Source organism: Bos indicus x Bos taurus, chromosome 5 (assembly GCF_003369695.1).
Source record: "Bos indicus x Bos taurus breed Angus x Brahman F1 hybrid chromosome 5, Bos_hybrid_MaternalHap_v2.0, whole genome shotgun sequence".
NCBI classification, from domain to species: domain Eukaryota; kingdom Metazoa; phylum Chordata; class Mammalia; order Artiodactyla; family Bovidae; genus Bos; species Bos indicus x Bos taurus.
In genome coordinates this window covers 20,921,935-20,943,310 of record NC_040080.1, presented here as the reverse complement: position 1 = coordinate 20,943,310, position 21,376 = coordinate 20,921,935, and the positions used below count along the sequence as shown (strand labels likewise).

Here is a 21,376-nt window from a genome sequence, read left to right as displayed (position 1 = left end):
TCCTTTACGAGATAATCCAATCCAATAGAAATAGGATAGTCTGCTTTGAATGAAGCTCTGCAATAAAAAGAGATATAGTCTATGAGAAAAATGTCTTTTCATAATTCTGAAATGAAATAATAATCTTTTTAATATTTTATTATTTTGAGTAACAGTTTCAAATTCAATTTCATCCTGATTCTGTTCAAATGATAAAATAATAGTCTTAATTACATTTATTAAATATAGTGACATAAATGAAACATAAAATAACACTGTCTTAGCTTACCTATCTTTTTTTTTAAGATTTTTTTGAATGTAGATCATTTTTAAAGCTTTTATTGAATGTGTTGTAATATTGCTTTTTTTTATACTTTTGATTTTTAGCCAAGAGGCATGTGGGCTCTTAGGTGTATGACGAGGGGTCACATCTGTACCTTGTGTGTTGAAAGGTAAAGTCTTAACCATTGGACCACTAGGGAAGTCCTGCACCTATCTTATTTAATCTTCAGACTAAAATATCTTAATTTACTTTCAAAACTGACACTTGTAGCTCAAGAAAAAATTCTGAGCAAAATCGGTTGGTATTTTGAGGTTCAGGTGTGAAAGATGTTAGGTTTTTACCAATGTCATTTAAATTGTTTTCCCAAAGTACTGTGCTTATTTTTTGTGAAGTGAGCATCTTGAAGAAGTGGTCCTTATTCTACCAGATGAGATATTTACATGGGTATCTGGAAATTACTTGATAAGTACACATGTAACTGATGTTCATCTTGTAACTTAATTTTTACCACATTTATGCACATATATTCAGATTTCGCTGATGGCTCAGTGTAAAGAACCTGCCTGCTAATGAAGGTGATGAGGGTTTGATCTCTGGTTCTGGAAGATTCCCTGGAGAAGGAAATGGTCACCCACCCAAGTACTCTTGCCTGGGAAATCCCATGGACAGAGGAGCCTGGAAGGCTACAGTCCATGGGGTCACAAAAGAGTCGACATGACTTAGCAACTAAACAACAACAAACAACAGCAATGTACATATATTATCTCATGTGATCTTCCTAACATATGTTGGAAAGAAAATATAACCAGTTTTTATTACAAGCAAAATAATGTGTGAAAGGGAACTAAAGAGAGAGTTTCTGACTATAAATTCTGTATTTCTCTATTCTGCTTTAGTTTTTACCCTTAGTTTGTTTTTATTTTCCTTTGTTTCTTTCACCATAGAGAATATGGCAAACACTTAGTCTCTCTACCCAGAAAAAAGTTACGTATATACCATCTACTCATAAGATTTGACATTCAATTTCATGGTTTTCATAGATGATCTTATTTCTTGATGAAGATATCCTACATAAAAGATTAGGGCTTCTAGACTCTAAAGCTAATTTTTGAGCCCACCAGGCTCTCCTGTCTATGGAATCCTCCAGGCAAGAATACTGGAGTGGGTTGCCATTCCCTTCTCCAGGGGATCTTGCTGACCCAGGGATCGAATCCAGATCTTCTGCATTGCAGGCAGATTCTATATTGTCTGAGCCACCAGGGAAGCCCCTTGGAATAAAAAGGAAGTTAATTCAGATCTGCAAATGTCTTCTTTTCGGGTTCAGATTTGCTGTTTTCTTGATGGTTTTCAAGTTCATATTTTTATAGCTATTTATGAGTTGTTAAAAGCCAAAGATATGGGTGATTGTACTCTTACAGATAATTGAGTTAGTCTCAGTGTCCTTGAAAGAATAATAAAAGATTCTCCTTAACTTGGAATGTAAGAATATATTTCTTGAAAGAGTAATAGTAAATTATTTCTCTATTCAAATCAAGGATATTGATAAGGATTATGAAATATTTAGTTCAATTTTCTTGGAAGTTAGTATGAGTTAAAATTTAATATGAGTTTGAATTAACTAATCTTCAATTTTAAATTCATCCTAAGTCTTCCTTTTACCCTAAACTCAGTGGTATTGTACTTCTTGATTTTGTTGGAGGTAAAATGACATTTTTTTTCACAGAGATGCTACATTTCCATGAAATTATCAGTATGAAAATATAATTATCTCTGATAAAATGAAATATTTTAAGCGTAATTTTTTCCTAATTGTTTCATGTTTCCCTTTACATTTGCTCTACTGGAAAAGTTCTAACTGTGGGTGAGTTAGATGAATTAAATGAAATTCTAATTTCATTTCTACTTGTATTTCTGACCTTAAGATGAGAACTGTCTAGATCTGAATCAACTTACAACTGTAAACTATGGACACTCAAATATTATCAAGCATTCAGATTTAGCTAACAGGACTTCCCCAGTGGTCAAGTTGTTAAGAATCTGTCTGCCAAAGCAGGGGACACAGCTTGGATCCCCAGTCCAATAAGATTCCACGTGCAACAGACAGCTAAACCTGCGCACTACAACTACTGAGCCTGAGCTTTCGAGCCCATACTCCACAACAAGGGAAGTCACCTCCACAAGAAGCCCTGTCACCGCAGTTAAAGAAAGCCCACGGGCAGCGAGGAAGACCCAGCACAGCTTAAAAAAAAACAAAAAAGATTTAGGCAACAACTAATGGCCAGAGGGCCAGATGAATAAGATGAATACAGGGTGAGATGGAAAAAGAAATACGTCACCAGCTCTTCCTTATCTTCTATCTTAAGAAGTGTGGAGTCCATTTCCTTGCAGCTTTTTTTACTTTCTTCAAAGTTCTTCAGTTCATCCGAAATATAGTAAGATCTCTGTCCACAACATGACCATTTACTTTTACATTCCTTTCCTTAAAAACAAAAGATATTCCCCGGAGACCATTCAGAGTGTATCTTGAAAGGAATGGTCTGAGACTTAGCTACTGAGGAATCCTTTCTAGTCCTTGTAAAACCATTGATTTCGTGAGATGGATGGACTTCATTTCTAAGTTCCTGGCCTTAGGGAGATGACTTACATCCCTCCAAATCTATGCATAAGACTACTAAAATTCTCTAGGAAATATATCTTAGAAAATTGATGTTTTTTCTCACAATCTCTACAGATAGGAGTTCACAGGGGAAAACAACTTCTTTGTATTCTCTGAAAGAAAGAAAGTGAAAGTCGCTCAGTCATGTCTGACTCTTTGCGACCTGTGAACTATACAGTCCATGGAATTCTCCAGGCCAGAATACTGGAGTGGGTAGCCTTTCCCTTCTCCAGGGGATTTCCTCAACCCAGGAATCTAACCCAGGTCTCCCGCATTGCAGGCGGATTCTTTACCAGCTGAGCCACAAGGGAAGCATTCTCTAGACTAAGTAAAATCTATAGGTACAGAGCTGATCTTAACTTAGCATTGATACACTAACCTAGTACCTAACCTACATACCCATATGAGAGCATATAATAATGATTAGAGAATGTGCTAAAGGAGATGTAGAATTTTTTGGTAGAAAAAGTATTATTTTGAGAAATGGTGATTTAAAAGAATATATCATGTATACAGAAGAATCTAACTACTGGGAAAGATGAGTATTTTTTCCTGAAATTAAATAAAATGAAAGTTGGACTTCATAGTTGGCTGAGTCTAAAATAACATCCAAATGAGCAGGTTATCAACTGACTAAGAGAAGCAGAGAAGATACTTGTTGGTCTCAGTCTTTTATCTACATACATATTAAGTGGTTTCTCTTTGAAAGTCATGATTTTAGATGCGGAGTTTTTTGTGTTCCATTGTCCAATGGAGGCTCTGGTAATCCACCCTGGAAAACTTTCACTGTACATTATTGAAGTGAAGTGAAAGTAGCTCAGTTGTGTCCGACCATTTGCGATCCCATGTACTATATAGTCCATGGAATTCTCCAGGCCAGAATACTGGAGTGGGTAGCCTTTCCCTTCTCCAGGGGATCTTCCCAACCCAGGGGTTGAACCCAGATCTCCTGCATTGCAGGTGGATTCTTTACCAGTTGAGCCACAAGGGAAGCCCAATAATACTGGAGTGGGTAGCCTATCCCTTCTCCAGGGGACCTTCCCAACCCAGGAATCAAAACAGGGTCTCCCGCATTGTGGGTGGATTTTTTACCGACTGAGCTCTCAGGGACATCAGTACATCATTAGCTCTAGGAAAACATAACATGGGGCAGACTAAAAGGCATACATTAAATTTTAAGATGTCAATTAATGTTCAGGAGTTTTATTCCTGTGCTTTTTAGGGAGATAAGACTATAAAGGAAGACGCAAATTACATCATGAAAAAGCCTTCAGGGATGCTAAGGTAGTTGGATTTTTAAGGTAAAGCTTGTGATCTCAATGCCAGCAATGAGTAATCTGAAAATAGCATTTTTGCAGAAGTATTCACAACAGCCAAGATATGGAAACATCCTAGGTGTCCATTGACAGATGAATGGATAAAAAAGTTGTGCAGTACACACACACACATATATATGCACATACATACAATACAATACTCAGCCACAAGAAAGAAGGAAATTCTGCCATTTGCAACCACATAGATGAACTTTAAGGACATTATACTAAATGAAATAAGTCAGACAAAGACAAGTATTGTATGCTGTCATTTATTTGTGGAATCTAAAAAACTGATCTCATAGAAGCAGAGAGCAGAATAGTAGGTTCTAGGTGTTGGGGAGCAGAGAAGGAGGAGAAATGTTCAAAGGGTACATAATTTCAGTTATAAAATAAATACATGATGAGTATCTAATATACAGGATTGTGACTGTAATTTAAAATATTGTATTCAATACTTGAATGTTGCTGAGAAGATCTTAAATATTCTCACCACAAGAAAGAAGTGGTAATTATGTGGCTGGTGGTAATCACTTTACAATATATGTGTATAAAATCAACGCATTTTATAACTTCAACTTACACAGTGTTATATGTCAATTATAGCTCAATAAAGTTGGAAAAAATAAAAAAAGAAAAATGTTCCATTTAAAGTAGACCAAAAATAATTAATATCCAGAAATATATGTAACTAATATGTGCAAAACATATACTTTAAAAACAAAATTGTTAAAAATCAAAGGATAAATAAATGGATGGAAAGATATATCGTATTTCCCTTATGTCACACGTGAAAATTAACTGAAAATGGATGAAGCACAAACATTAAGAAGAAAAAAAAATGCTTTGGATAGGATAGGTGAAAGTTGTGATCCTGGATTAGGCAATGGTTTCTTAGCTATGATACTAAAACCTCTGTTTTTGAATAACAATATTTTTTGTATCTTATAGCAGGATAAAATTAGAGTCAATTGCCTATAATGGATTTGGTGATCATATTGCTGCATAGGGAGGAAGCCTCTCTTATAATGATTATTTAGGAATATTTGTTGCCTGATTTTATAATTTATGTTCTACCCCAAAATCTGTTTCTATCTTCACTAGCCTAAGATAGAGACAAAACACAAACTATATTTATATTAGAAGTTTGAAATCATTATGTACCTTTCTGGAGCTTTGTTATCAGAGAGGACTTATTCTGTTCTGATATTTGGATACCTAGAAAAAAATGTAAGTAATCTTTTAAAATATTAACATTGATTTAAATAAATCATAATAATTTTAGTTTTTAGTTTAAACATGGTGTTTTTAGAATTTAGGATGATCTGGAAAAAATTGCTTTAAGAATAATTAATAAGGTAATGAAGACTGGAGGGTGCATATTTCAAAAACCTTAGAGAAGAGACTCCACCACCTCTTACAGTACTTGGTTCAAGCAATCTCAAGAATTAATTTGTTTTTCTCAATAAGGTGTTTCATTTTCTTAAAGTATATCTTTGAGTTATGAAATCAGAAAATATCTATGTATATATTTAATTTTCCCTACAATCATTCTGTAATTTATATTTTGCTCAACTCACAATAACCATTCAATACTTAGGCTAAATGCACACATTAAAATAACAGTTCTATTCCATAATAATATGACATTTTAGAGGCACCGACGATCATTAAAATGAAAGGTTCAATCATAATCTTTCAAAACTTGACTTATGTGGAATAAAAGTTATCACTCTCACTATAGTATACATCAAGACAAAACAGACAATTCCCAGGATCACAACAATGAGCTTCTCTCGAGCTGATGGTGAATCTGCAGGGAGAGAAAATTAAACACTGAGAAAGGAGTGATGGAGACAGTTATTTTAGAAGAACAAAAGATCCCACATCCATGAGAATTTAAAGACATCAACTTGGACCCCAAAACATTTACCATTGCAATCCTCCTCTCAGAATATACCATTCCTTTTTCAGCGAATATAAGGCTTCACGAGTTGTAGATCAAAGACTAAAAATTACAGCGATGCCTGGGTAGGTAGTCCTAGAGGAGGGCATGGCAACCTTCTCCAGCATTCATGCCTGGAGAATCCCCATGGACAGAGGAGCCTGGTGGGCTACAGTCCATGGGGTGGCAAAGAGTTGGACACAACTGAGCGACTAAGCACAGCACAGCACATATGTCATATTAGAATATTGTATTTCAAACTCCAGCTCTAAGTCTCATTAATAAAAACATGTAAGTGGGTAAATGCTTTACACTTGCAGGGGTAGTTCCTGTCATTCCATTGACATAACGAAAGGCAATTTGAAAGTTTAATCCCACGTAGGTTTTCTCCTGCTCAGCTGCTAAAATTGATCTTTTCAGGATCTTACCTCTCATTTGCTGTCTCTTGGTGTCCTTAACCAGACTCGGTTCTGAGTAGTTTTCCTTTTGGTTCTTCATCTCTGTGGCTGTTTAATGTCAAGGATGTTGCTCTATGGAAACTTCACATAAGTAGTTAATAAATGGTGTATAAAATCACAAGAAACCTTGGAGAGTTAAACTGGGTGATGTGTGAGATCAGTTAACAGCACTCATTTAGCAGCTGAGCAAATCCCAGTTTGGTTCTCATTTCAGTAGACCTTTAGACAACTGTTTTTCGTAGAGTAAGTAGTTTTAAAAATAGTATTTGATGTGTAATAACCAAGAATGGTGGGAAATGGCGGGAAGTGAGAAGGAAACTCAAAGGAGGGGACATATGTACACCTATGATTAATTTATGCTGATGTATGACAGAAATCAAACCAATATTGTAAACTGTCATCAATCAGTTAAAAACAACTAATTCTCTGTTTGACATAATGTTACTTGTTTATTGGAACAATGAAAATTAGTAGATTACTAAAAAAGTTCATGAATAGTAATATCCTGATGAATTGAAAGTCAAAATTCACGAAACACTTGAAAATTGTTATAATATCTTTGTTCAAATTAAAGTCTATATTTGAAAAACATGCACCAATTATATAGTTAGGTTTAAAATCCATTAAAAGTTAAAGACAGCTTTCTATGATGAAGGAATAACAGTATTGGCATATATGGTACACTGCATTAATCTACTTTAACTGGGACATTCATTAATGAAAAGGGAATGAGATGCTATCAAATAATTCTTCTATTTTGAGTGATTGTGGAGCTCTAGGAAATCATTAAAAATTAAATAAATATTTTATATGTTAAAAATGGTACATGACATATTAAATTCTCCAAAAGAGTTTATCATATAAAGATAAAACAATGTTAAAATGTCATTAAATACTTATTTTACATGAGTAATTGACAATTGACAATGGCTAAGATATGAAATCACAAAATGATAAGGAAAAGCATACATCATTTATGGAAGAACAATGTTGGTACAAACTTCGAGGAAGATCCTGAGGCTGTTAAGTCAATGAGGGAAGCTTTAGTTGTATCAGCAATTATAAGAAGTCAACAATGTGCCTTAAAAATTCAGTCAATGGATTCTGTAGTAGTGCAATCGACAATTAATTCTGGCTTTGAAATTTACAATGTATGACCTTTAAAAATTATTTAGTATTTAGCAAATGAGTTTACTACTCTAAAATGAGAATAAAAATATGTATGATATAAAGCATGTAAAACACCTAATATTAAATTTGCCTTTTATTTTATTTCTTATTTTAATGCAATTGCCATGGTAGTATTCATATCAGGCAATATAATTTATTAGACAGAAATCTCTGTGTTAGTGTGATTTATCTTTTTTCAATTTTATGACCAAGTTTTTATAAAGCATTTGATTATATATAATTGAGTTAATCCAGCATTTTACTGGAGGTACCATATTCTGATTTTTACTTTAATTAGACAAGTGAAGAATTTTATTGGCCACTCACAATTCTATGAATCCATTTTAATAACATATTTTTAAGGGCTGAGTTAAATATTTAATACTATATCTAATTCTATGTCTATTGATGACAAAATACAATGTTAACTGTCCCTTGTCCTGATGCTACTGATCCTTCATCTTAAATTGCATTGATTAACAAACTCAGTTATACATGAAAGTTTTCCCTTGAATAATGTCTGCAGGCAAGAATTTGAACATTTTAAGAAATCTTCCCAAATACTTCATATTTTATTCTTATTTTCTCCCAAAACTAAAATACCCAAATATCAAATATAGATACGAATATCTCTTTAATTTGTTTGCTTAGCAATTGTCCCTAAGTCGAACCACATTGGCATTTGTAATCTCCTGCTAAATGAGATGAGGAATTAGGAAGGAGAGGGAAACACATACCTTCTACAGGCCAGAGTCCTGCCTCTTCCGTGAGTGGCCAGGTTACTGTGAAAATCAAACAATGTCTGTGGTCTTCACAGACTGCCCTGTGAAGGCCCAGAGTGAAACAATAGTGGAAAAAGTAAATTCTTATCACTGACTCACTGAAACAGGAAATTCTTATGCTTGGGTATTTTGAAGACAGTTTATCTCATCACACAACTCCAGAATATAGGAGACTTTAGATATGTAGTGTATCAGTTAGTTTGTTCTTTGGTGAGTTCCTCTGAGAATTGATTTCCCTTTCTAAAAGATATAGGGGGACAAAGGACATGATCACCCTGCTGTTAAGTTGCTTTCACTTCATTCATCAATGCTGAACATCTACTCCTTGTAAAGAGTAACTTCAATGTTTAAGTTTTACTTTTAGATAAGTTTGCTAAATCTAGGCATTACTTATTTCTTTTCCTTATAATCTCATTGTGTCATTTCTATTATAATGGAGGAAATTATAATTCCATTAACAGTACGTATTTAAGGATACATATCCTTAAATCAGAAGAGTTACTACATTTTAAACTTTTTTAACTGTCATTAATTTTTAGCTTTCTAAAATCTAGACAAATGGAATATAAATCTGTAGTTATATACCAATTTATTGTTGTTGTTCAGTCGTGAAGCCATGTCTGACTCTTTGTGACTCTGTCGACTGCAGCAGGCAAAATTTCCCTTTTACTATCTCCCTGAGTTTGTTCAAATTCACGTCCAATGATGGGCTTCCCTGGTGGCTCACATGGTAAAGAATCTGCTTGTGATACAACAGACCTGGGTTCAATCCCTGGCTGAGGAAGATCCCCTGGAGAAAGAAATGGCAACCCACTCCAGGATTCTTGCCTGGAAAATTCCATGGAGAGAGGAGCCTAGCGGGGCTACCATCCATGGGGTCACAGAATCAGACATGACTGAAGAGACTGAGCACACCCACGACTACACGTCCATTGAGTCAGTGAGGTCATCCAGTCACATATTCCTCTGTGGCCCTCTTCTCCTCTTGCATTGAATCTTTTCCAGCATCAGGATCTTTTCCAATGAGTCAGCTCTTTACATCAGGTGGCCAAAGTATGGAGCTTCGGTTTCAGCATCAGTCCTTCACATGAATACTCAGGGTTTATTTCCTTTAGGGTTGACTGGCTTGATCTCCTTGCTGTCCAAGGGACTCTCTCCAGGACCATAGCTGGAAAACATCAATTCTTTGGCATTCACCCTTTATAGTTCAACTCTCAAATCCATACATGACTACTGGAAAAACCATAGCTTTGATTATATGGACGTTTGTCAGCAAAATGATGTATCTGCTTTTTAATATGCTATCTAATTTTGTCATAGCTTTATTTCCAAGGAGCAAGTGCTTTTCAATTTCATGGCTGCAGTCATTGTAGACAGTGATTTTGGAGCCCAAGAAAATGAAATTTGACACAGTTTCCACTTTTTCTCCATCTATTTGCTATGAAGTGATGGGATTGGATGCCATGATCTCTGTTTTTTGATTGTTGAACTTTAAGCCATCTTTTTCATTCTCCTGTTTCACCTGCATCAAGAGGCTCTTTAGTTCCTCTTCACTTTCTGTCATTAAAGTGGTATCATCTGCTATCTGAGGTTGTTGATATCTCTCGCTGCAATCTTAATTGCATCTTGTGAGTCATCCAGCCAGCACTTCATATGATGTACTCTGCATATAATTTAAATAAGCAGGGTAACAATATCCAGCCTTGAAGTATTCCTTTCCCAATTTTGAACCAACCTGCCATTCCATTGTTCCACGTCCTGTTCTACTGTTGCTTCTTGACCTGCATGCAGATTTCTCAGGAGGCAGCTAAATTGGTCTGGTATTCCCATCCCTTTAAGAATATTCCACAGGTGGCTGTGATCCACACAGTCAAAGGCTTTAGCAGAGTCGATGAGGCAAAAGTAGATTTTTTTCTGGAGTTCCCTGGCTTTCTCTATGATTCAATGGATATTGGCAATGTGATCATCTGCCTTCTCTGAATCCAGCCTGAATATCTGGAAGTTTTCTGTTCATGTACTGCTGAAGCTTAGCTTCAAGGATTTTGAGCATAATCTTGATAGCATGTGAAATGAGTGCAATTGTAAGATAATTTGAAAATTATTCAGCATTGCCTTTCTTGGGATTGGAATGAAAACTGCCCTTTTCCAGTCCTGTGGCCACTGCTGAGTTTTCCAGTTTGCTGGCATATTGAGTGCAGCACTTTAACAGCATTATTCTTTAGGATTTGGAATAGTTCAGCTGGCATTACACCACATCCACTACCTTGTTTTTAGTAAGGCTTCCTAAGGACCAGTTGACTACACACTTCAGAATGTCTGGCTCTAGGTGAGTGACCACACCATTGTGGTTGTCTGGGTCATTAAGAGCTTTTCTGTACAGGTCAGGTCAGTTCAGTTCAGTCGCTCAGTCGTGTCCGACTCTTTGTGACCCCATGAATCGCAGCACGCCAGGCCTCCCTGTCCATCACCAACTCCTGGAGTTCACTCAGACTCACGTCCATCGAGTCAGTGATGCCATCCAGCCATCTCATCTTCTGTCATCCCCTTCTCCTCCTGCCCTCAATCCCTCCCAGCATCAGAGTCTTTTCCAATGAGTCAACTTTTCGCATGAGCTGGCCAAAGTACTGGAGTTTCAGCTTTAGAATCATTCCCTCCAAAGAAATCCCAGGGCTGATCTCCTTCAGAATGGACTGGTTGGATCTCCTTGCAGTCCAAGGGACTCTCAAGAGTCTTCTCCAACACCACAGTTCAAAAGCATCAATTCTTCGGCACTCAGCCTTCTTCACAGTCCAACTCTCACATCCATACATGACCACAGGAAAAACCATAGCCTTAACTAAACAGACCTTTGTTGGAAAAGTAATGTCCCTACTTTTGAATACACTATGTAGGTTGGACATAACTTTCTTTCCAAGGATTAAGCGTCTTTTAATTTCGTGGCTGTAGTCACAGGTATTCTGGGTATTTTTGCCACCTGGTAGGCTGCAGTCCATGGGGTTGCTAAGAGGCGGACCTGACTGAGAGACTTCACTTTCACTTTTCACTTTCATGCATTTGAGAAGGAAATGGCAGCCCCCTCCAGTGTTCTTGCCTGGAGAATCCCAGGGACAGGGGAGCCTGGTGGGCTGCCGTCTATGGGGTGGCACAGATTTGGACACGACTAAAGTGACTTAGCAGCAGTAGCAGCAGAATGGTTAGTCCACCTAGAGCCAAGACAAATACTCAAAATACTAAGAGTATTTTGAATTTACTGTTTATTATATAAAATGTGTTTGTGACTAAATCTAAAATGGCAGTACCTAGTGACCTAAGAAATATAGATAAATTACATGTCCATAGTAAGTGCAATATTATCCTTCTAACAAGATGGCTAGATGGATTCATTTCTAGGAAGTTTTTTAAATGGAGGGAAATTGCCAAAATTACGAAATAACTCTGTATAAAGGAAACATTTTAAGGTCTTATAATGAAGAAAATCTTATTGTAGTTGAAAATTTGGATATGCAGAAAGGAAAGAAGAATTGAAGAAAAGAACTTTTGTGGATATGTCCAAATAGATATTGACAGGTAAAATAGTAATGATAAAGTATCAAATTGTGCATATATGTTTGTATTAGAATTCAAGGCAGCAAAAATGGCATGAGCAGTGAAAATAGTAGAGAGAAATTATGTCTTTTCGTTGTTTCAGAAAAGTACAAAAATATGAACTTACTGGACTATTGAGTAAAGAATGCATACTGTAAAACGTAGGGCACTTATAGAACTGCTGCTGAGTTGCCTCAGGCGTGTCCGACTCTGCAGGACCCCATAGACAGCACACCACGAGGCTCCCCTGTTCCTGGATTCTCCAGGCAAGAACACTGGTGTGGGTTGCCATTTCCTTCTCCAGTGCATGAAAGTGAAAAGTGAAAGTGAAATCTCTCAGTCATGTCCGACAGCGATCCAATGGACTGCAGCCTACCAGGCTCCTCCATCCATGGGATTTTTCCAGGCAAGAGTACTGGAGTGGGTCGCCATTGCCTTCTCCACCTATAGAACTAAGACATATTAAATTTATAAATTCTATAAATAAAGTTAAAAATATTTATTGTGAAAGCTAAGAAAACAACATAATGTAGAATTCAAAGTAACAATATATTATACTTAAATATTAACTATATGTACTTACATATAAATAATATATGTAAATAGAGCATATAAATCCTAAATTCATATTAAATATATATGGAATAGCTTTCCATTTAAATTTTAAGAATGTTTATATTTTAAAATATTTTGTTTAACACAGCTATGTATGTAAAACAGTTATTTTAATAACTGCTCACTTAATGAGCCATATTATTTTATCAAAAGCCATGAACTGGAAAGTAAAGAACACAAACTGCTTTAGTTAATGTACTGTCACAGTATCAACCAAGAACCATGTTACAAAAGATGGAGCCTGTTTAATAATTATATATTGAGTATCTAAGCTATTAGCAATTAAAAAATGTATGTACTGAATAGCACAAGGTCAACACACATTTGAAAACCATGCATAAATAATCATAAAAGGAAATTTAAACAATTTATCTCCACTACTTATCAAGCAAGCAGATATAGCAGTAGGCAATAGAAATATCTAAGCTAGACAAGTAACCAGTACGTATATGAACACACACACATACACTAACATAGAATATTCTTCTTTTTTAAGTTCAAATGAACATTTCCCAAAAATTTGCTATATATGCCTAAGCAAGAGACTTCCAGAAAAACACCTTCTGCTTTGACTATGCCAAAGCCTTTGACTGTGTAGATCACAACAAACTGTGGAAAATTATTCAAGAGATAGGATTACCAGACCGCCTGACCTGCCTCTGGAGAAATCTGTATGTAGGTCAAGAAGCAACAGTTAGAACCAGACATGGAAGAGCGGACTGGTTCCAAATTGGGAAAGGAATATGTCAAGGCTGTATATTGTAACCCTGTTTATTTAACTTCCATGCAGAGCACATCATGCGAAATGCCAGGCTGGATAAAGCACAGCTGGAATCAAGATTGCTGGGAGAAATAGCAATAGTCTCAGATATGTAGATGACACCACCCTTATGGCAGAAAGCAAAAAACTAAAGAGCCTCTTGATGAAAATGAAATAGGAGAGTAAAAAACCTGGCTTAAAACTTAACATTCAGAAATTGAAGATCATGGTATCCAGTCCCATCAGTTTATGCAAAGAAATGGGGAAACAATGGAAACAGTGAGAGACTTTATTTTTTTGGACTCCAAATTACAGATTTGACTGCAGCCATGAAATTGAAAGATGCTTGTTCCTTGGAAGGAAAGCTGTGACCAAACTAGACAGCATATTAAAATCAGGGACACTGCTTTAAGGTCTGTCTAGACAAAGTTTGGTTTTTCAGTAGTCATGTATGGATGTGAGAATTGGACCATATAGAAGCTGAGCACTGAAGAATTGATGCTTTTGAACTGTGGTGATGGAGAAGACTCTTGAGAGTCCTTTGGGCTGGGAGGAGATCAAACCAGTCCATCCTGGGGAAAATCAGTCCTGAATATTCATTGGAAGGACTGATGCTGCAGCTGAAACTCTAATACTTTGGCCACCTGATGGGAGGAACTGACTCACTGGAAAAGACCCTGACGCTGGGAAAGATTGAAGGCGGGAGGAGAAGGGAACAACAGAGGATGAGATGGTTGGATGGTGTCACCGAGTCGATGGACATGAGTTTGAGCAAGCTCTAGGAGTTGATGATGGCCAGGGAGGCCTGGCATAGTGCAGTCCATGGGGTTGCAGAGTCAGACATGACTGAGTGACTGAACTGAAACCTGACAAAACCATTATGGTTTTTACGTACGTTAAACAGACAATAAAGCTGTATTGTAAGAACTTTTTAAAATCCATATGAAATAGAATGTCTAGAAAATGCAAATTAACAAATGTAGTACAACAACCATAAACCTGTATAAGCTTAACCTGTGTTAAATATATTAGGTTCACTGTACAAACCTTCCTACAAAAAATTCTAGGAGCTCTAATGGTAACAGTAGTGAATAATAACACTTATAACTATGCCAGGTCTTTCACCGTAAAACAGAGGCTTCCAAAGAGCCTTGATAACAAAACATGTCAAGTTACATAATATCAATGGACTCACTCCAAACTCCTTGTGATAAATGGATGAAGAAAATCATCTTAATCTAAATATGATATATGCAGTGATTTTTCAAAGGAAGAAAATACAGAATGTTTTTTGTGGTTTTATTTCAAGAATGCATAACTGGTCAACATTTGAAGGAAAGAGATATTTCAAAAACATTAAAAATGTTCTCATTTCATTGAAAGAAAAATATTAAAATGGTAACATGACTGATTGCATACAAAACCTATAAAATATTTTGAATGCTATGGAATTGCTTTTATGTTAGAAAGGTATATGAAAAAACCTTTAAAAAGACCTCATATTTGAGCAATGAAATATTGAAATATTTTCCCCCAGTATAGGAAGGATACTTATAAGACCTTTACTGTATCATCTGTTCAGTGATGGAAATAAAAGCCAATTTGGTAAAAATAAGTCAAAAACAAGAAGAGAAAAAAAAAAAAGAAAAGAAAAACAAGATAAAGTTATTGCACCTGGAGGGAAGAAATAAAACGTGATTATTCAGAGATGCAATATCTATTTACATAAACAATCCACAGGAATATATATTTGAAATAATAAAATTAATATATACAATCAGAGAAGTCATTGGGCACAATTCTATTTGTAGCAGCAACAATTACTACGAATTTAAAAACAAAATTGCTATTTACAAAAGCATGGCTATGAAATGTCCATATTTGTGTGAAATTTCTATGTTGGAAACTATAAAATATTCTAGAGGGATTTCGCTGGTGGTCCAGTGGTTCGGATTACTTGCTTCCCGGTGCAGGGAGTGGACGTTCGATCCCTGGTCACTGAATCAAGTTACCACATGCTGAATAGTGTCACACAAAAAAATAATAAATAAAAATTGATCAATAAAATAGGGAGAATTTAAAGAAAACCTAATTGATTGGAAGGATAAAGCATGAATATTGACTGAAAGAGTCAATATTGTAAGACGATTATCTTCAGAAATTATTTTAAAGATTAAATGCAGTCCCAAAGCACTTACTTTTTAAAAAACTTTATTAGGTGTTAATTTACAGAACATAAAATATATCCATTTAAAATATATAACTCCATGATTTTAAAATTATTCACAGTTTACAACCGTCACTACTTTCAAACTCTAGAAAGCATTCATCACTAAGCAATTTGCAGTCTTTTCCTATTTCGTCTCTTGACAACCCTTAGTAAGCACTAATCTACTTTTGGTCTCTCTACTCCTATTTTTGATATTACATGGAAATGGGCTCACACAGTATGCAATCTTTTAGAAGTTTGAATGCCATAAACATACTGTTGAGCAAAAAAAATGAGACACAAAAGAACAATACCTATATTTGGATGTGTATATGATACTTCAGTGGGGTTTTCCAGGTGGCACTAGTGGTAAAGCGACTGCCTGCCAGTGCAGGAGATGAGGGCTTGATTCCTAGGTCAGGAAGGTCCTCCAGGGAATATGAAATGATAGCCCACTCCAGTAGCCTTTTTTTTTTTAATTAATTAATTTATTTTAATTGGAGGATAATTACTTTAAAATATTGTGGTATTTTTCTCACACATAGACATGAATCAGCCATGGGTGCACATGTGTTCCCCTATTCAGAACCCCGCTCTCACCTTCCTCCCTCCCCCATCCCTTGGGTTGTCCCAGAGCACCAGCTCTGAGTATCCTGATTCATGCATTCAACTCGCACTGGTCATCTCTTTTATATATGGGATTATACATGTTTCAATGCTATTCTCTCAAATCATCCCACCCTCGCCTTCTCCCACATACTCCAAAAGTCTGTTCTTTACATCTGTGTCTCTTTTGTTGCCTTGCGTATAGGATCATTATTACCTTCTTTCTAAAGTCCATATATGTGCATTAATCTAGTGTATTGAGGGTTCTTTTTCTGATTTAGTTCCCTCCATATAATAGGCTCCAGTTTCATCCACCTCATTAGAACTGATTCAAATGCTGGGAAAACCAGTAAACCATATGCAAAAGAATGAAACTAGAACACTTTCTAACACCATAAACAAAAATAAACTCAAAATGGATTAAAGATCTAAATTTAACACTATTGCTGCTGCTGCTGCTAAGTCGCTTCAGTCGTGTCTGACTCTGTGCGACCCCATACACGGCAGCCCATCAGGCTCTACTGTCCCTGGGATTCTCCAGGCAAGAACATTAGAGTGGGTTCCCACTTCCTTCTCCAATGCATGAAAGTGAAAAGTGAAAGTGAAATCGCTCAGTCGTGTCTGACTCTTAGCAACCCCATGGACTGCAGCCCACCAGGCTCCTCCATCCACGGGATTTTTCAGGCAAGAGTACTGGAGTGGCGTACCATTGCCTTCTCCGAAATTTAACACTGCTGCTGCTAAATCACTTCAGTTGTGTCCAACTCTGTGCCACCCCATAGACGGCAGCCCACCAGGCTGTGCCGTCCTTGGGATTCTCCAGGCAAGAGCACTGGAATACGTTGCCATTTCCTCCTCCAATGCATGAAAGTGAAAGTTGGACACATTCAGTCGTGTCCAACTCTTAGCGACCCCATGGACTGCAGCCTACCAGGCTCCTCCATCCATGGGATTTTCCAGGCAAGAGTACTGGAGTGAAACTCTTAAAACTCTTAGAGGAAAACAGAGGCATAACACCCTCTGACATAAATCACAGCAAGATTCTCTATGACCCACCTTGCAGAGTAATGGAAATAAAAACAAAAATACAAATGGGACCTAGGTAAACTTAAAAGCTTTTGCACAACGAAGGAAACTATAAGCCAGGTGGAAAGGCAGCCTTCAGAATGGAAGACAATAACAGCAAATGAAACAACTGACAAAGAATTAAATTCCAAAATATACAAGCAGTTCATGCAGCTCAATACCAGAAAAATGAACAACCAATCAAAAAGTGGGCTAAACATTGAAATACGTATAATATCATATATGGAACGAGTCGCCAGTCCAGGTTCGATGCACGATACTGGATGCTTGGGGCTGGTGTACTGGGACGACCCAGAGGGATGGTATGGGGAGGGAGGAGGGAGGAGGGTACAGGATGGGGAACACATGTATACCTGTGGCGGATTCATTTCGATATTTGGCAAAACCAATACAATATTGTAAAGTTTAAAAATAAAATAAAATTAAAAAAAAAAAAGTGGGCCAAAGAAGTAAACAGACATTTCTCCAAAGAAGATATACAGAGGGCTAATAAAACACACGAAAAGATATGTAGCTTTCTCATATCACAACATCACTCATTACTAGAGAAATGCAAATTAAAAATACAATGAGGTATCCTCTCTGCTGGTCAGAATGGCCACCATAAAAAAGTCGACAAACAACAATTGCTGGAGAGGGTGTGGAGAAAAAGGAAACCCTCTTACACTGTTGATGGGAATGCAAACTGGTACAGCCACTATGGAGAAGAGTGTGGAAATTCCTTAAAATTCTGGCAATAGAATCACTCCAGTATTCTTGACTGGAGAATTCCTTGGACAGAGAAGCCTGACAGTCTATGGTCCATGGGGTCTCAAAGAGTCAGACACAACTGAACAATGAGCACACACAATTATATTTCAACTGTTTTTGAAAAACATTCATTATCAGAAAAAATAATATAATTCATTTTAAAATGTATGCAATCAGAATATGATTTCCATTTCATAAAAGGTCAAGTTACCCAACAGCATCCAAACTCATATTTTAATTCTCAAGCTTATGCTTGCAATGGTATGCATTTGGAAACTGACAGTCTTCTGCTTTTATGCCCCATAAAGCTTGTACAGCACAGTTACGTTCACCAAGTACATTGTCTGTTATCCTGTTATGGAAAAATGCATAATTCTGTTACATTCTATGAAGACAACTCAAGAAACAATAGCATTTTCCGTGTAACTGTAATACAAGATATTTTGAAAATGGGTAATGAAGTCTTTAATAAAATTTCAGTACGAGCTTGTTACTAGGAAATCGGGCTACAGAGTAGCCTAGTTTTCAACATTGGTATCAACATTTTATTAACTTTCAGTATCTCCCTTCAGATTTCTATAATTTGACTAAGACAAATGTATTCATGTTATTTTAAAAATATTTCTTTTTTGTATTTTTCCTCCTCTATATAGCATTCTTTTTAAAAACTTACTGTAGTTTGCAAGTGGAACCATTTAGCCACTTCCAAGGATGACCGCGGCCTTCACGAGAGACTTGAATCCACGATGTAATTGATAGGGACATCAGAAATTTCTAGCCCAAAATAAAGAATTTTCACTTAAATAGTCATTATGAAATGTTTTTGTTAATTTTTAAATGCAAGTCAAAGGATGTGTTCTTTCATAGCACCTTTCATTCTTTGAACAAATTGAGTATGTTAGATTCTAATCTAACACTAAAAAGCCTAGGAGTTGAAAGTTTGAAGTTTTAATAGTGCCATAAATATTAACCACTATCTGTACTTTTGATTCAAAATTAACTCAACATTTATACTTATCAGTGTCACTGTGTTCTAATGTTAATAAGGAAAATTCCTTTTTTTTTTTCCCACAGCCATTTAATAAAGGGAATATTTACAAAGACATGAATTAGTTGTAGGGATCCCACAAAGAATACACCTTGCATAACAACTTGGGGAGACTTACAGCTGTGAACCGCATCTAACATTAAGCCTAAGGGATAAGAAGGTGGAATAATTCAATATGTGCGATGAGGAAAATTCTGATTCATATAATTTCATTTTTCCTCATGTCAAAACTAACATAGCAAGGCTTTAAATAAGTCTTTAGATTCTATGACATTCATTTTTCTGGATATTGTGACAATATCAGTGGATTTCTCTACTTTTATATGTTTCTCAGAATTTCAGTTTTAGAGGGAAATTAAGGAAATGAAATTGAGAAAATAAGTGACATGAGAGCCGGATTTGGTTTTCTGAGCCTGACACCATTCTTTGACTAGATAAACCCCAAAGCCATCTGTTTCTGTATTGGTGGAATCCAGTGGACCAGACAAGGGGTCAGAGACCCATTTCTCTCTGTTCCTCCCTGCTAAGTTCAACTGTAAACATGGGACTAATGAAAGACACGAGAAAAGAGAACTCTGAAAGGTGGAAAGAGAAGGGTGATGTGGCTTGAGACTTCCTAGCAGCCCCACTCCTCTGTAATCACTAATCACTTCTCCGTGATGAGAAAACAAGGTGGGAGGTGAGGGAAAGATAATTAGGGGCATCTTGTATCTCCCCACCAACCAGGTGAAAGTGACCTAGGCCTCTTACTTCCCAAACACCCCATACCTAACCTAGCTGTTGGGGGTGGCACAGGTAATCCGTTCCTCCTGTGTGTTGAGAGAATCGTGTAGGCAACACCAGGTAAGCCTTACAAGGTAATCCATCAGGACACTTACTAACAAGCAGCAGTTAGAGAAACTGCCTCCGTTTCCTCCGCTGAGAGACACTAGGGTTGGGTGATAGAGGTGGGAGTGGGACCAGCAAAGGGGATGTCTTGACTAAAACTACTGAAGCTAAGAAGCCTCTTTATCCCTGAGGGTGTAAGACTCCATCTCCACCCAGCGGCATTGGAAAGAATGGATCTTACTGTTGAATTCACACAATGAGCTGTGGAAATTTACAAACTTCACACAAATGCAAAAAGTTGGAGGAACTGCAAAATATCATATGGCAGTGATGAGACAGGGACAACCTGTATGATTCCATGTCCTGGACTAGAAAATAGCAACCCACTTCAGTATTCTTGCCTGGAAAATTCCATGGACACAGGAGCCTGACAGGCTGAAGTTATTGAGGTTGCATAGAGTCGGACATGTCTGAACAACTAAGCATGAACACGGGATTCAAAAGCAATCAAAGAGATTCTATAATATCAAAAGTCAAGACAGTGAGTAAATAAGGAGGTGGAGACATGGTAAGATATTACAGAGCGGTGGGGCTGCTGGGAAGTTGAAACTTCTTTTCCATGATCTGATGTGCAATTACACAACTCTATAGGCAAAATCATATGTTTATTTTCTTGATGTATGGTAAAATTAGACAGCACAGTGTATTTTAGAATTTAATAGCATTTGTAGAAGCATGGTTTTCTATGAAAAGCAAGAACCAGAAATTACTACACATGCATGAATGGTATAAAAATGTAAATAAAGTATCATAAAGTTATATTCCATTGTTTAATGGAATACTAGCAGACTTTAAAATAAACAAGCGACAAATATGTACAAAAGCACAAGTGAATCCTAACAAATATAATGTTGACTAAATGAAGCCTTTAGCAAAGTGTTGGAAACATTTAATATCTTACCATTTCCTCTTCATTATCTATATAAAGCAGAGTAGAATTCTTAGTAGCACAGGATATCAAACTCTCATTCCACGATTTTTTTTCCAAACTAGTATAATAGCAGTTGTTGGAATATGTAAGCCAGTCTTTTGGACAATGACCACAATGACATTCTGAAGAAAGATTATGAATTACTATTCAAAAACAATTTGAATTTGAAAATAAAAATTAACTTACACATATGCATAGATATAAACATGTATGCATACACACACACACATATATAAAATAACATATCTATGCATCCTCAAGGCTGGTACATATAAAACAAATCTCATTCATGCATTCATAGAGAGGGTC

General features: G+C 36.4%; 1 protein-coding gene across 1 annotated transcript in view; it reads right to left on the bottom strand.

Annotated features, from left to right (window-relative positions):
* Positions 1 to 18,280: 18,280 nt before the first annotated feature.
* The window catches only part of LOC113892469 (NKG2-A/NKG2-B type II integral membrane protein-like), a 42,541-nt gene continuing 39,445 nt past the window's right edge, over positions 18,281 to 21,376 (bottom strand). Inside the window, exons 4-6 of the mRNA XM_027541330.1 lie at positions 21,038 to 21,189; positions 18,874 to 18,974; positions 18,281 to 18,552 (exon numbers count right to left, since the gene is read on the bottom strand). Of these exons, the coding sequence (XP_027397131.1) occupies positions 18,435 to 18,552; positions 18,874 to 18,974; positions 21,038 to 21,189 (371 nt within the window). The 3' untranslated portion in view covers positions 18,281 to 18,434. The remainder of the gene's footprint in view (positions 18,553 to 18,873; positions 18,975 to 21,037; positions 21,190 to 21,376) is intronic.